Below are 18433 nucleotides of genomic sequence, written 5' to 3'. Positions count from 1 at the left end.
TGTTACATACAACTCTAATGTGCTATGTCTTTCAAATATAAATTACACATCTTACATGAGTGTTGTTACATGCAACTCTAATGTGCTATGTCTTTCCAATATAAATTACACATCTTACATGAGTGTTGTTACATGCAACTCTAATGTGCTATGTCTTTCCAATATAAATTACACATCTTACATGAGTGTTGTTACATGCAACTCTAATGTGCTATGTCTTTCCAATATAAATTACACATCTTACATGAGTGTTGTTACATGCAACTCTAATGTGCTATGTCTTTCCAATATAAATTACACATCTTACATGAGTGTTGTTACATGCAACTCTAATGTGCTATGTCTTTCCAATATGAATTACACATCTTACATGAGTGTTGTTACATACAACTGTAATGTGCTATGTCTTTCAAATATAAATTACACATCTTACATGAGTGTTGTTACATGCAACTCTAATGTGCTATGTCTTTCCAATATAAATTACACATCTTACATGAGTGTTGTTACATGCAACTCTAATGTGCTATGTCTTTCCAATATGAATTACACATCTTACATGAGTGTTGTTACATACAACTATAATGTGCTATGTCTTTCCAATATGAATTACATATCTTACATGAGTGTTGTTACATGCAACTCTAATGTGCTATGTCTTTCCAATATAAATTACACATCTTACATGAGTGTTGTTACATGCAACCATAATGTGCTATGTCTTTCCAATATGAATTACACATCTTACATGAGTGTTGTTACATACAACTCTAATGTGCTATGTCTTTCCAATATGAATTACACATCTTACATGAGTGTTGTTACATACAACTCTAATTTGCTATGTCTTTCCAATATGAATTACACATCTTACATGATTGTTGTAACATACAACTCTATTGTGCTATGTCTTTTAAATATGAATTACACATCTTACATGAGTGTTGTTACATGCAACTCTAATGTGCTATGTCTTTCCAATATGAATTACACATCTTACATGAGTGTTGTTACATACAACTCTAATGTGCTATGTCTTTCCAATATGAATTACATATCTTACATGAGTGTTGTTACATACAACTATAATGTTCTATGTCTTTCCAATATGAATTACACATCTTACATGATTGTTGTTACATACAACTATAATGTGCTATGTCTTTCCAATATAAATTACACATCTTACATGAGTGTTGTTACATACAACTCTAATGTGCTATGTCTTTCCAATATGAATTACACATCTTACATGATTGTTGTTACATACAACTGTAATGTGCTATGTCTTTCCAATATAAATTACACATCTTACATGAGTGTTGTTACATACAACTATAATGTGCTATGTCTTTCCAATATGAATTACACATCTTATAGAGTGTTGTTACATGCAACTCAAATGTGCTATGTCTTTCCAATATGAATGACACATCTTACATGATTGTTGTTACATGCAACTATAATGTGCTATATCTTTCCAATATAAATTACACATCTTACATGAGTGTTGTTACATACAACTCTAATGTGCTTTGTCTTTCCAATATGAATTACACATCTTACATGAGTGTTGTTACATACAACTCTCATGTGCTATGTCTTTCCAATATGAATTACACATCTTACATGATTGTTGTTACATACAACTATAATGTGCTATGTCTTTCCAATATAAATTACACATCTTACATGAGTGTTGTTTCATACAAATCTAATGTGCTATGTCTTTCCAATATAAATTACACATCTTACATGAGTGTTGTTACATAAAACTATAATGTGCTATGTCTTTCCAATATGAATTACACATCTTACATGAGTGTTGTTACATACAACTCTAATGTGCTATGTCTGTCCAATATAAATTACACATCTTACATGAGTGTTGTTACATGCAACTCTAATGTGCTATGTCTTTCCAATATGAATTACACATCTTACATGAGTGTTGTTACATACAACTCTAATGTGCTATGTCTTTCCAATATGAATTACACATCTTACATGAGTGTTTTAACATACAACTCTAATGTGCTATGTCCTTCCAATATGAATTACACATCTTACATGAGTGTTGTTACATACAACTATAATGTGCTATGTCTTTCCAATATGAATTACACATCTTATATGAGTGTTGTTACATACAACTATAATGTGCCATGTCTTTCCAATATGAATTACACATCTTACATGAGTGTTGTTACATACAACTATAATGTGCTATGTCTTTCAAATATGAATTACACATCTTACATGAGTGTTGTTACATACAACTCTCATGTGCTATGTCTTTCCAATATGAATTACACATCTTACATGATTGTTGTTACATACAACTATAATGTGCTATGTCTTTCCAATATCAATTACACATCTTACATGAGTGTTGTTACATACAACTTTAATGTGCTATGTCTTTCCAATATAAATTACACATCTTACATGAGTGTTGTTACATACAACTATAATGTGCTATGTCTTTCCAATATAAATTACACAAAGTACATGAGTGTTGTTACATACAACTCTAATGTGCTATGTCTTTCCAATATGAATTACACATCTTACATGAGTGTTGTTACATGCAACTCAAATGTGCTATGTCTTTCCAATATGAATTACACATCTTACATAAGTGTTGTTACATACAACTCTTATGTGCTTTGTCTTTCCAATATGAATTACACATCTTGCATGAGTGTTGTTACATACAACTCTCATGTGCTATGTCTTTCCAATATGAATTACACATCTTACATGATTGTTGTTACATACAACTATAATGTGCTATGTCTTCCAATATAAATTACACATCTTACATGAGTGTTGTTACATGCAACTCTAATGTGCTATGTCTTTCCAATATGAATTACACATCTTACATGATTGTTGTTACATACAACTATAATGTGCTATGTCTTTCCAATATAAATTACACAAAGTACATGAGTGTTGTTACATACAACTATAATGTGCTATGTCTTTCCAATATAAATTACACAAAGTACATGAGTGTTGTTACATACAACTCTAATGTGCTATGTCTTTCCAATATGAATTACACATCTTACATGAGTGTTGTTACATACAACTATAATGTGCTATGTCTTTCAAATATGAATTACACATCTTACATGAGTGTCGTTACATACAACTCTAATGTGCTATGTCTTTCCAATATGAATTACACATCTTACATGATTGTTGTTACATACAACTCTAATGTGCTATGTCTTTCCAATATAAATTACACATCTTACATGATTGTTGTTACATACAACTCTAATGTGCTATGTCTTTCCAATATAAATTACACAGCTTACATGATTGTTGTTACATACAACTATAATGTGCTATGTCTTTCAAATATGAATTACACATCTTACATAATTGTTGTTACATACAACTCTAATGTGCTATGTCTTTCCAATATAAATTACACAGCTTACATGATTGTTGTTACATACAACTATAATGTGCTATGTCTTTCAAATATAAATTACACATCTTACATGAGTGTTGTTACATACAACTATAATGTGCTATGTCTTTCCAATATAAATTACACAGCTTACATGATTGTTGTTACACACAACTATAATGTGCTATGTCTTTCAAATATGAATTACACATCTTACATGAGTGTTGTTACATACAGCTCTAATGTGCTATGATTTTCCAATATGAATTACACATCTTACATGAGTGTTGTTACATACAACTCTAATGTGCTATGTCTTTCCAATATGAATTACACATCTTATATGAGTGTTGTTACATACAACTCTAATGTGCTTTGTCTTTCCAATATGAATTACACATCTTACATGAGTGTTGTTACATACAACTCTAATGTGCTATGTCTTTCCAATATGAATTACACATCTTACATGAGTGTTGTTACATACAACTATAATGTGCTATGTCTTTCCAATATGAATTACACATCTTACATCAGTGTTGTTACATACAACTCTAATGTGCTATGTCTTTCAAATATGAATTACACATCTTACATGAGTGTTGTTACATACAACTATAATGTGCTATGTCTTTCCAATATAAATTACACAGCTTACATGAGTGTTGTTACATACAACTCTAATGTGCTATGTCTAACATGAGTGTTGTTACATACAACTCTATTGTGCTATGTCTTTCAAATATGAATTACACATCTTACATGATTGTTGTTACATACAACTCTTATGTGCTATGTCTTTCCAATATGAATTACACATCTTACATGAGTGTTGTTACAGACAACTATATTGTTCTATGTCTTTCCAATATGAATTACACATCTTACATGAGTGTTGTTACATACAACTCTAATGTGCTATGTCTTTCCAATATGAATTACACATCTTACATGAGTGTTGTTACATACAACTATAATGTGCTATATCTTTCCAATATAAATTACACATCTTACATGAGTGTTGTTACATACAACTATAATGTGCTATGTCTTTCCAATATGAATTACACATCTTACATGAGTGTTGTTACATACAACTATAATGTGCTATGTCTTTCCAATATGAATTACACATCTTACATGAGTGTTGTTTCATACAACTATAATGTGCTATGTCTTTCCAATATGAATAACACATCTTACATGAGTGTTGTTACATGCAACTCTAATGTGCTATGTCTTTCCAATATAAATTACACATCTTACATGATTGTTGTTACATACAACTATAATGTGCTATGTCTTTCAAATATAAATTACACATCTTACATGAGTGTTGTTACATACAACTCTAATGTGCTATGTCTTTCCAATATGAATTACACATCTTACATGAGTGTTGTTACATACAACTCTAATGTGCTATGTCTTTCCAATATGAATTACACATCTTACATGAGTGTTGTTACATACAACTATAATGTGCTATGTCTTTCAAATATGAATTACACATCTTACATGAGTGTTGTTACAAACAACTATAATGTGCTATGTCTTTCCAATATGAATTACACATCTTACATGAGTGTTGTTACATACAACTATAATGTGCTATGTTTTTCCAATATAAATAACACATCTTACATGAGTGTTGTTACTACAACTATAATGTGCTATGTCTTTCCAATATAAATTACACATCTTACATGATTGTTGTTACATACAACTATAATGTGCTATGTCTTTCAAATATGAATTACACATCTTACATGAGTGTTATTACATACAACTCTAATGTGCTATGTCTTTCCAATATAAATTACACATCTTACATGAGTGTTGTTACATACAACTATAATGTGCTATGTCTTTCCAATATGAATTACACATCTTACATGAGTGTTGTTACATACAACTATAATGTGCTATGTCTTTCCAATATAAATTACACATCTTACATGATTGTTGTTACATACAACTATAATGTGCTATGTCTTTCAAATATGAATTACACATCTTACACGAGTGTTGTTACATACAACTATAATGTGCTATGTCTTTCCAATATAAATTACACATCTTACATGAGTGTTGTTACATACAACTATAATGTGCTATGTCTTTCCAATATAAATTACACATCTTACATGAGTGTTGTTACATACAACTATAATGTGCTATGTCTTTCAAATATGAATTACACATCTTACATGAGTGTTGTTACATACAACTCTAATGTGCTATGATTTTCCAATATGAATTACACAATTTACATGAGTGTTGTTACATACAACTCTAATGTGCTATGTCTTTCCAATATGAATTACACATCTTACATGAGTGTTTTTACATACAACTATAATGTGCTATGTCTTTCCAATATAAATTACACATCTTACATGAATGTTGTTACAAACAACTATAATGTGCTATGTCTTTCAAATATGAATTACACATCTTACATGAGTGTTGTTACATACAACTCTAATGTGGTATGATTTTCAATATGAATTACACATCTTACATGAGTGTTGTTACATACAACTCTAATGTGCTATATCTTTCCAATATGAATTACACATCTTACATGAGTGTTGTTACATACAACTATAATGTGCTATGTCTTTCCAATATGAATTACACATCTTACATGAGTGTTGTTTCATACAACTATAATGTGCTATGTCTTTCCAATATGAATAACACATCTTACATGATTGTTGTTACATGCAACTATAATGTGCTATATCTTTCCAATATAAATTACACATCTTACATGAGTGTTGTTACATACAACTATAATATGCTATGTCTTTCCAATATGAATTACACATCTTACATGAGTGTTGTTACATACAACTATAATGTGCTATGTCTTTCCAATATGAATTACACATCTTACATGATTGTTGTTACATGCAACTATAATGTGCTATGTCTTTCCAATATAAATTACACATCTTACATGAGTGTTGTTACATACAACTATAATGTGCTATGTCTTTCCAATATGAATTACACATCCACATGAGTGTTGTTACATACAATTATAATGTGCTATGTCTTTCCAATATGAATTACACATCTTACATGAGTGTTGTTACATACAACTCTAATGTGCTATGTCTTTCCAATATAAATTACACATCTTACATGAGTGTTGTTACATACAACTATAATGTGCTATGTCTTTCCAATATAAATTACACATCTTACATGAGTGTTGCTACATACAACTCTAATGTGCTATGTCTTTCCAATATGAATTACACATCTTACATGAGTGTTGTTACATACAACTATAATGTGCTATGTCTTTCCAATATGAATTACACATCTTACATGATTGTTGTTACATACAACTATAATGTGCTATGTCTTTCCAATATGAATTACACATCTTACATGAGTGTTGTTACATACAACTATAATGTGCTATGTCTTTCCAATATAAATTACACATCTTACGTGATTGTTGTTACATACAACTATAATGTGCTATGTCTTTCCAATATGAATTACACATCTTACATGAGTGTTGTTACATACAACTATAATGTGCTATGTCTTTCCAATATAAATTACACATCTTACATGAATGTTGTTACAAACAACTATAATGTGCTATGTCTTTCAAATATGAATTACACATCTTACATGAGTGTTGTTACATACAACTCTAATGTGCTATGATTTTCCAATATGAATTACACATCTTACATGAGTGTTGTTACATACAACTCTAATGTGCTATATCTTTCCAATATGAATTACACATCTTACATGAGTGTTGTTACATACAACTATAATGTGCTATGTCTTTCCAATATGAATTACACATCTTACATGAGTGTTGTTTCATACAACTATAATGTGCTATGTCTTTCCAATATGAATAACACATCTTACATGATTGTTGTTACATGCAACTATAATGTGCTATATCTTTCCAATATAAATTACACATCTTACATGAGTGTTGTTACATACAACTATAATGTGCTATGTCTTTTCAATATGAATTACACATCTTACATGAGTGTTGTTACATACAACTATAATGTGCTATGTCTTTCCAATATGAATTACACATCTTACATGATTGTTGTTACATGCAACTATAATGTGCTATGTCTTTCCAATATAAATTACACATCTTACATGAGTGTTGTTACATACAACTATAATGTGCTATGTCTTTCCAAAATTTACACATCCACATGAGTGTTGTTACATACAATTATAATGTGCTATGTCTTTCCAATATGAATTACACATCTTACATGAGTGTTGTTACATACAACTCTAATGTGCTATGTCTTTCCAATATAAATTACACATCTTACATGAGTGTTGTTACATACAACTATAATGTGCTATGTCTTTCCAATATGAATTACACATCTTACATGAGTGTTGTTACATACAACTATAATGTGCTATGTCTTTCCAATATGAATTACACATCTTACATGAGTGTTGTTACATACAACTATAATTTGCTATGTCTTTCCAATATAAATTACACATCTTACATGATTGTTGTTACATACAACTATAATGTGCTATGTCTTTCCAATATAAATTACACATCTTACATGATTGTTGTTACATACAACTATAATGTGCTATGTCTTTCCAATATGAATTACACATCTTACATGAGTGTTGTTACATACAACTATAATGTACTATGTCTTTCAAATATGAATTACACATCTTACATGAGTGTTGTTACATACATCTCTAATGTGCTATATTTTTCCAATATAAATTACACATCTTACATGAGTGTTGTTACATACAACTATAATGTGCTATGTCTTTCCAATATGAATTACACATCTAACATGAGTGTTGTTACATACAACTATAATGTGCTATGTCTTTCCAATATGAATTACAAATCTTACATGAGTGTTGTTACATGCAACTATAATGTGCTATGTCTTTCCAATATAAATTACACATCTTACATGAGTGTTGTTACATACAACTATAATGTGATATGTCTTTCCAATATGAATTACACATCTTACATGAGTGTTGTTACATACAACTATAATGTGATATGTCTTTCCAATATGAATTACACATTCTACATGAGTGTTGTTACATACAACTCTAATGTGCTATGTCTTTCCAATATGAATTACACATCTTACATGAGTGTTGTTACATACAACTCTAATGTGCTATGTCTTTCCAATATAAATAACACATCTTACATGAGTGTTGTTACATACAACTGGAATGTGCTATGTCTTTCCAATATAAATTACACATCTTACATGAGTGTTGTTACATACAACTCTAATGTGCTATGTCTTTCCAATATGAATTACACATTCTACATGAGTGTTGTTACATACAACTCTAATGTGCTATGTCTTTCCAATATAAATTACACATCTTCCACGAGTGTTGTTACATACAACTATAATGTGCTATGTCTTTCCAATATAAATTACACATCTTACATGATTGTTGTTACATGCAACTCTAATGTGCTATGTCTTTCCAATATGAATTACACATCTTACATGAGTGTTGTTACATACAACTCTAATGTGCTATGTCTTTCCAATATGAATTACACATCTTACATGAGTGTTGTTACATACAACTCTAATGTGCTATGTCTTTCCAATATGAATTACACATCTTACATGAGTGTTGTTACATACAACTCTAATGTGCTATGTCTTTCCAATATGAATTACACATCTTACATGAGTGTTGTTACACACAACTATAATGTGCTATGTCTTTCCAATATAAATTACATATCTTACATGAGTGTTGTTACATACAACTCTAATGTGCTATGTCTTTCCAATATGAATTACACATCTTACATGAGTGTTGTTACATACAACTCTAATGTGCTATGTCTTTCCAATATGAATTACACATCTTACATGAGTGTTGTTACATACATCTCTAATGTGCTATATTTTTCCAATATAAATTACACATCTTACATGAGTGTTGTTACATACAACTATAATGTGCTATGTCTTTCCAATATGAATTACACATCTTACATGAGTGTTGTTACATACAACTATAATGTGCTATGTCTTTCCAATATGAATTACACATCTTACATGAGTGTTGTTACATGCAACTATAATGTGCTATGTCTTTCCAATATAAATTACACATCTTACATGAGTGTTGTTACATACAACTATAATGTGCTATGTCTTTCCAATATGAATTACACATCTTACATGAGTGTTGTTACATACAACTCTAATGTGCTATGTCTTTCCAATATGAAATACACATTCTACATGAGTGTTGTTACATACAACTCTAATGTGCTATGTCTTTCCAATATGAATTACACATCTTACATGAGTGTTGTTACATACAACTCTAATGTGCTATGTCTTTCCAATATAAATTACACATCTTTCATGAGTGTTGTTACATACAACTCGAATGTGCTATGTCTTTCCAATATAAATTACACATCTTACATGAGTGTTGTTACATACAACTATAATGTGATATGTCTTTCCAATATGAATTACACATTCTACATGAGTGTTGTTACATACAACTATAATGTGCTATGTCTTTCCAATATGAATTACACATCTTACATGAGTGTTGTTACATGCAACTCTAATGTGCTATGTCTTTCCAATATGAATTACACATCTTACATGAGTGTTGTTACATACAACTCTAATGTGCTATGTCTTTCCAATATGAATTACACATCTTACATGAGTGTTGTTACATACAACTCTAATGTGCTATGTCTTTCCAATATGAATTACACATCTTACATGAGTGTTGTTACATACAACTCTAATGTGCTATGTCTTTCCAATATGAATTACACATCTTACATGAGTGTTGTTACATACAACTATAATGTGCTATGTCTTTCCAATATAAATTACATATCTTACATGAGTGTTGTTACATACAACTCTAATGTGCTATGTCTTTCCAATATGAATTACACATCTTACATGAGTGTTGTTACATACAACTCTAATGTGCTATGTCTTTCCAATATGAATTACACATCTTACATGAGTGTTGTTACATACAACTCTAATGTGCTATGTCTTTCCAATATGAATTACACATCTTACATGAGTGTTGTTACATACAACTCTAATGTGCTTTGTCTTTCCAATATGAATTACACATCTTACATGAGTGTTGTTACATACAACTCTAATGTGCTATGTCTTTCCAATATGAATTACACATCTTACATGAGTGTTGTTACATACAACTCTAATGTGCTATGTCTTTCCAATATGAATTACACATCTTACATGAGTGTTATTACATACAACTCTAATGTGCTATGTCTTTCCAATATGAATTACACATCTTACATGGGTGTTGTTACATACAACTATAATGTGCTATGTCTTTCCAATATGAATTACACATCTTACATGGGTGTTGTTACATACAACTATAATGTGCTATGTCTTTCCAATATGAATTACACATCCACATGAGTGTTGTTACATGCAACTCTAATGTGCTTTGTCTTTCCAATATGAATTACACATCTTACATGGGTGTTGTTACATACAACTATAATGTGCTATGTCTTTCCAATATGAATTACACATTCACATGAGTGTTGTTACATGCAACTCTAATGTGCTATGTCTTTCCAATATAAATTACATATCTTACATGAGTGTTGTTACATACAACTATAATGTGCTATGTCTTTCCAATATGAATTACACATCTTATATGAGTGTTGTTACATACAACTCTAATGTGCTATGTCTTTCCAATATGAACTACACATCTTACATACATGAGTGTTGTTACATACAACTCTAATGTGCTATGTCTTTCAAATATAAATTACACATCTTACATGATTGTTGTTACATACAACTCTAATGTGCTATGTCTTTCCAATATGAATTACACATCTTACATGAGATTTGTTACATACAACTCTAATGTGCTTTGTCTTTCCAATATGAATTACACATCTTACATGAGTGTTGTTACATACAACTCTAATGTGCTATGTCTTTCCAATATGAATTACACATCTTACATGAGTGTTGTTACATACAACTCTAATGTGCTATGTCTTTCCAATATGAATTACACATCTTACATGAGTGTTATTACATACAACTCTAATGTGCTATGTCTTTCCAATATGAATTACACATCTTACATGGGTGTTGTTACATACAACTATAATGTGCTATGTCTTTCCAATATGAATTACACATCTTACATGGGTGTTGTTACATACAACTATAATGTGCTATGTCTTTCCAATATGAATTACACATCCACATGAGTGTTGTTACATGCAACTCTAATGTGCTTTGTCTTTCCAATATGAATTACACATCTTACATGAGTGTTGTTACATGCAACTCTAATGTGCTATGTCTTTCCAATATAAATTACATATCTTACATGAGTGTTGTTACATACAACTATAATGTGCTATGTCTTTCCAATATGAATTACACATCTTATATGAGTGTTGTTACATACAACTCTAATGTGCTATGTCTTTCCAATATGAACTACACATCTTACATGAGTGTTGTTACATACAACTCTAATGTGCTATGTCTTTCAAATATAAATTACACATCTTACATGATTGTTGTTACATACAACTCTAATGTGCTATGTCTTTCCAATATGAATTACACATCTTACATGAGTGTTGTTACATACAACTCTAATGTGCTATGTCTTTCAAATATAAATTACACATCTTACATGAGTGTTGTTACATACAACTATAATGTGCTATGTCTTTCAAATATAAATTACACAAAGTACATGAGTGTTGTTACATACAACTATAATGTGCTATGATTTTCCATTATGAATTACACATCTTACATGAGTGTTGTTACATACAACTCTAATGTGCTATGTCTTTCCAATATGAATTACAAATCTTACATGAGTGTTGTTACCAATATGAATTACACATCTTACATGAGTGTTGTTACATACAACTCTAATGTGCTATGTCTTTCCAATATGAATTACACATATTACATGAGTGTTGTTACATACAACTATAATGTGCTATGTCTTTCCAATATGAATTACACATCTTACATGAGTGTTGTTACATGCAACTATAATGTGCTATGTCTCTCCAATATAAATTACACATCTTACATGAGTGTTGTTACATACAACTATAATGTGCTATGTCTTTCCAATATGAATTACACATCTTACATGAGTGTTGTTACATACAACTATAATGTGCTATGTCTTTCCAATATGAATTACACATCTTACATGAGTGTTGTTACATACAACTATAATGTGCTATGTCTTTCCAATATGAATTACACATCTTAAATGAGTGTTGTTACATACAACTCTCATGTGCTATGTCTTTCCAATATGAATTACACATCTTAAATGAGTGTTGTTACATATAACTCTAATGTGCTATGTCTTTCCAATATGAATTACACATCTTACATGAGTGTTGTAACATACAACTCTAATGTGCTATGTCTTTCCAATATGAATTACACATCTTACATGAGTGTTGTTACATACAACTCTAATGTGCTATGTCTTTCCAATATGAATTACACATCTTAAATGAGTGTTGTTACATGCAACTATAATGTGCTATGTCTTTCCAATATAAATTACACATCTTACATGAGTGTTGTTACATACAACTATAATGTGCTATGTCTTTCCAATATGAATTACACATCTTACATGAGTGTTGTTACATACAACTCTAATGTGCTATGTCTTTCCAATATGAATTACACATCTTATAAGAGTGTTGTTACATACACCTATAATGTGCTATGTCTTTCCAATATGAATTACACATCTTAAATGAGTGTTGTTACATACAACTCTCATGTGCTATGTCTTTCCAATATGAATTACACATCTTACATGAGTGTTGTTACATACAACTCTAATGTGCTATGTCTTTCCAATATGAATTACACATCTTAAATGAGTGTTGTTACATGTAACTATAATGTGCTATGTCTTTCCAATATAAATTACACATCTTACATGAGTGTTGTTACATACAACTCTAATGTGCTATGTCCTTCCAATATGAATTACACATCTTACATGAGTGTTGTTACATGCAACTCTTATGTGCTTTGTCTTTCCAATATGAATTACACATCTTACATGAGTGTTGTTACATGCAACTCTAATGTGCTATGTCTTTCCAATATGAATTACACATCTTACATGAGTGTTGTTACATACAACTCTAATGTGCTATGTCTTTCCAATATAAATTACACATCTTACATGAGTGTTGTTACATACAACTCTTATGTGCTATGTCTTTCAAATATGAATTACACATCTTACATGAGTGTTGTTACATACAACTCTAATGTGCTATGTCTTTCCAATATGAACTACACATCTTACATACATGAGTGTTGTTACATACAACTCTAATGTGCAATGTCTTTTAAATATAAATTACACATCTTACATGATTGTTGTTACATACAACTCTAATGTGCTATGTCTTTCCAATATGAATTACACATCTTACATGAGTGTTGTTACATACAACTCTAGTGTGCTATGTCTTTCAAATATAAATTACACATCTTACATGAGTGTTGTTACATACAACTATAATGTGTTATGTCTTTCCAATATGAATTACACATCTTATATGAGTGTTGTTACATACAACTCTAATGTGCTATGTCTTTCAAATATAAATTACACATCTTACATGGGTGTTGTTACATACAACTATAATGTGCTATGTCTTTCCAATATGAATTACACATCCACATGAGTGTTGTTACATGCAACTCTAATGTGCTTTGTCTTTCCAATATGAATTACACATCTTACATGAGTGTTGTTACATGCAACTCTAATGTGCTATGTCTTTCCAATATAAATTACATATCTTACATGAGTGTTGTTACATACAACTATAATGTGCTATGTCTTTCCAATATGAATTACACATCTTATATGAGTGTTGTTACATACAACTCTAATGTGCTATGTCTTTCCAATATGAACTACACATCTTACATGAGTGTTGTTACATACAACTCTAATGTGCTATGTCTTTCAAATATAAATTACACATCTTACATGATTGTTGTTACATACAACTCTAATGTGCTATGTCTTTCCAATATGAATTACACATCTTACATGAGTGTTGTTACATACAACTCTAATGTGCTATGTCTTTCAAATATAAATTACACATCTTACATGAGTGTTGTTACATACAACTATAATGTGCTATGTCTTTCAAATATAAATTACACAAAGTACATGAGTGTTGTTACATACAACTATAATGTGCTATGATTTTCCATTATGAATTACACATCTTACATGAGTGTTGTTACATACAACTCTAATGTGCTATGTCTTTCCAATATGAATTACAAATCTTACATGAGTGTTGTTACCAATATGAATTACACATCTTACATGAGTGTTGTTACATACAACTCTAATGTGCTATGTCTTTCCAATATGAATTACACATATTACATGAGTGTTGTTACATACAACTATAATGTGCTATGTCTTTCCAATATGAATTACACATCTTACATGAGTGTTGTTACATGCAACTATAATGTGCTATGTCTATCCAATATAAATTACACATCTTACATGAGTGTTGTTACATACAACTATAATGTGCTATGTCTTTCCAATATGAATTACACATCTTACATGAGTGTTGTTACATACAACTATAATGTGCTATGTCTTTCCAATATGAATTACACATCTTACATGAGTGTTGTTACATACAACTATAATGTGCTATGTCTTTCCAATATGAATTACACATCTTAAATGAGTGTTGTTACATACAACTCTCATGTGCTATGTCTTTCCAATATGAATTACACATCTTACATGAGTGTTGTTACATATAACTCTAATGTGCTATGTCTTTCCAATATGAATTACACATCTTACATGAGTGTTGTAACATACAACTCTAATGTGCTATGTCTTTCCAATATGAATTACACATCTTACATGAGTGTTGTTACATACAACTCTAATGTGCTATGTCTTTCCAATATGAATTACACATCTTAAATGAGTGTTGTTACATGCAACTATAATGTGCTATGTCTTTCCAATATAAATTACACATCTTACATGAGTGTTGTTACATACAACTATAATGTGCTATGTCTTTCCAATATGAATTACACATCTTACATGAGTGTTGTTACATACAACTCTAATGTGCTATGTCTTTCCAATATGAATTACACATCTTATATGAGTGTTGTTACATACACCTATAATGTGCTATGTCTTTCCAATATGAATTACACATCTTAAATGAGTGTTGTTACATACAACTCTCATGTGCTATGTCTTTCCAATATGAATTACACATCTTACATGAGTGTTGTTACATACAACTCTAATGTGCTATGTCTTTCCAATATGAATTACACATCTTAAATGAGTGTTGTTACATGTAACTATAATGTGCTATGTCTTTCCAATATAAATTACACATCTTACATGAGTGTTGTTACATACAACTCTAATGTGCTATGTCCTTCCAATATGAATTACACATCTTACATGAGTGTTGTTACATGCAACTCTTATGTGCTTTGTCTTTCCAATATGAATTACACATCTTACATGAGTGTTGTTACATGCAACTCTAATGTGCTATGTCTTTCCAATATGAATTACACATCTTACATGAGTGTTGTTACATACAACTCTAATGTGCTATGTCTTTCCAATATAAATTACACATCTTACATGAGTGTTGTTACATACAACTCTTATGTGCTATGTCTTTCAAATATGAATTACACATCTTACATGAGTGTTGTTACATACAACTCTAATGTGCTATGTCTTTCCAATATGAACTACACATCTTACATACATGAGTGTTGTTACATACAACTCTAATGTGCAATGTCTTTTAAATATAAATTACACATCTTACATGATTGTTGTTACATACAACTCTAATGTGCTATGTCTTTCCAATATGAATTACACATCTTACATGAGTGTTGTTACATACAACTCTAGTGTGCTATGTCTTTCAAATATAAATTACACATCTTACATGAGTGTTGTTACATACAACTATAATGTGTTATGTCTTTCCAATATGAATTACACATCTTACATGATTGTTGTTACATGCAACTATAATGTGCTATGTCTTTCCAATATAAATTACACATCTTACATGAGTGTTGTTACATACAACTCTAATGTGCTATGTCTTTCAAATATAAATTACACATCTTACATGAGTATGTTTTAGCGAGTTCGTACAAAACTTTATTGCTAGAGATTTACCAATACTGCAGATATTTAAGAGATATATTCTCTATAACAATTTCGTTATATATACAAAATGTGGATGATCTAAAAACAGTTTACCTAGCAACACTTTCATACACATGTCCCATGTCATATTATTTAGATAATGTAACATGCATGGCATATCTTTAATTAATATAAACCAACTTATTACTAACACATTTCGCCTGTCATTTAATTTCGCGACATTCGCAAAAAAAGAAATAATTTCAATATAAATCTAGAAAAAAAAATTGATCTACAATATTATGTTCAATTTTTTTTTTTTACTTTTATAGTCGTAGGACGATTTGAAGTCTGATTATATATCGTATAGAAAGGCCAGTCTATTGTTGAAATGTATATGTGGCCCTGTATGTGTCTGGTTGTAATTTTTGTCCTGATAATGTTGTGTCATGAGAATTTACTCTTCTTTTATTCATTAATTTGAAATTAGCTGTGGGATGCTAATTAACTAAACTATCGACACACATCTTTTTCAGCTCCTCCTACCACTCAACAGTTTAGGGTGTGTCAAGATCACGTGATTGACTGTAATGACCAATCATTTCTGTCGGCTGTTTGTGGAAGACAGGAAGCTCAGTATTTCTGTAAAAAATCGTGCAAAAAATGTTGTGAGTATCAAAATCTTATTATTTTCTTAATAATTTTTATTTAAGATTTTTAAAACATAAATCTTTACTTTGTTGCAAAATGAAAAGTCATGTAAAAATAAGATGTGACATGGAACTTAATACCGTAGAAGGATATCCACTATAGGTCATCAACAATGAATAAAACTAAAACCGCTTAGCTATGAAGGCGCATATCGCATACAACATAGGAAGCCCCGAAATGACGGCGTGTGTACAAATTTTTAAACGAAAAACAAATCCACTAAATGTTCGTCTGGGCTCTGATATGTCTTTTTAACAAACGGGTTCAGGTCTACTTTTCTAAGTTTGTTTATACCTATTTACGGGAAAGTGTTCAGCATTAAATTTGTAAACAAATTAAAGGACTCCGTATTATGTTATTGCATTGCAACAAATAACTTAAATTTACAAGAAGGTCTAAATTTAGCAACATCTGTAAAATTGGTTTTTATGTACTTTTGTAATCATTTTTTTTTTTATTTCAGAATTAAAGTTGATTGGTTAATGGAGTGGTTTAGTGATGAAGATAATTTTTGACTAAATTAAACCTTTTTCATAACGCTCACATAAATCAAGTCAGCCTGAACCAATATTACAAACTTGAATAAACGTTACGTTTTTGAATATGATACATGTGTTATCGACTTCTTTTTTTAATTAATCTGAAAAAAATCAGCAGTCATCTATAACGACGTACAAACTAATGAAATATACCAGGCTTAATAAGATTGTGTACACGTGCAACAGACGCGCGTTTCAAAAATACCGAGCTGGAAGGAAAATTCAACACGAAAAGTACTCAGGGTCCGTCCCCTCCTTTTTCTGGGAACAATTTGGTTGATTATATAGGGAATCACTGAAGCATGACTGGAGCGGGCCCATCTTAGGCAGCCAGTGGGCACTAACTTGTGAACATTTCTGAATCCGCCACTGGTATGAAGTCTGGAGCTGGCATGTCAGTTAACTGCTAGTAGTCTGTTGTTGTTTA

The 18433-nt window shown here is 30.4% G+C and overlaps 1 protein-coding gene across 1 annotated transcript in view; it reads left to right on the top strand.

Moving 5' to 3' along the window:
* LOC134718387 (uncharacterized) overlaps positions 1-17982 on the top strand; it is a 54299-nt gene extending 36317 nt beyond the window's left edge. Inside the window, exons 5-6 of the mRNA XM_063580886.1 lie at positions 17293-17392; positions 17931-17982. Coding sequence (XP_063436956.1) covers positions 17293-17392; positions 17931-17982 — 152 coding nt within the window. The remainder of the gene's footprint in view (positions 1-17292; positions 17393-17930) is intronic.
* The last annotated feature ends 451 nt before the right edge of the window (positions 17983-18433 follow it).

This window comes from Mytilus trossulus, chromosome 5 (assembly GCF_036588685.1).
Source record: "Mytilus trossulus isolate FHL-02 chromosome 5, PNRI_Mtr1.1.1.hap1, whole genome shotgun sequence".
Taxonomy (NCBI): Eukaryota; Metazoa; Mollusca; class Bivalvia; order Mytilida; family Mytilidae; genus Mytilus; species Mytilus trossulus.
Note: the sequence above shows the minus strand (reverse complement) of the source record. Positions and strands in the feature narration are given on the sequence as shown.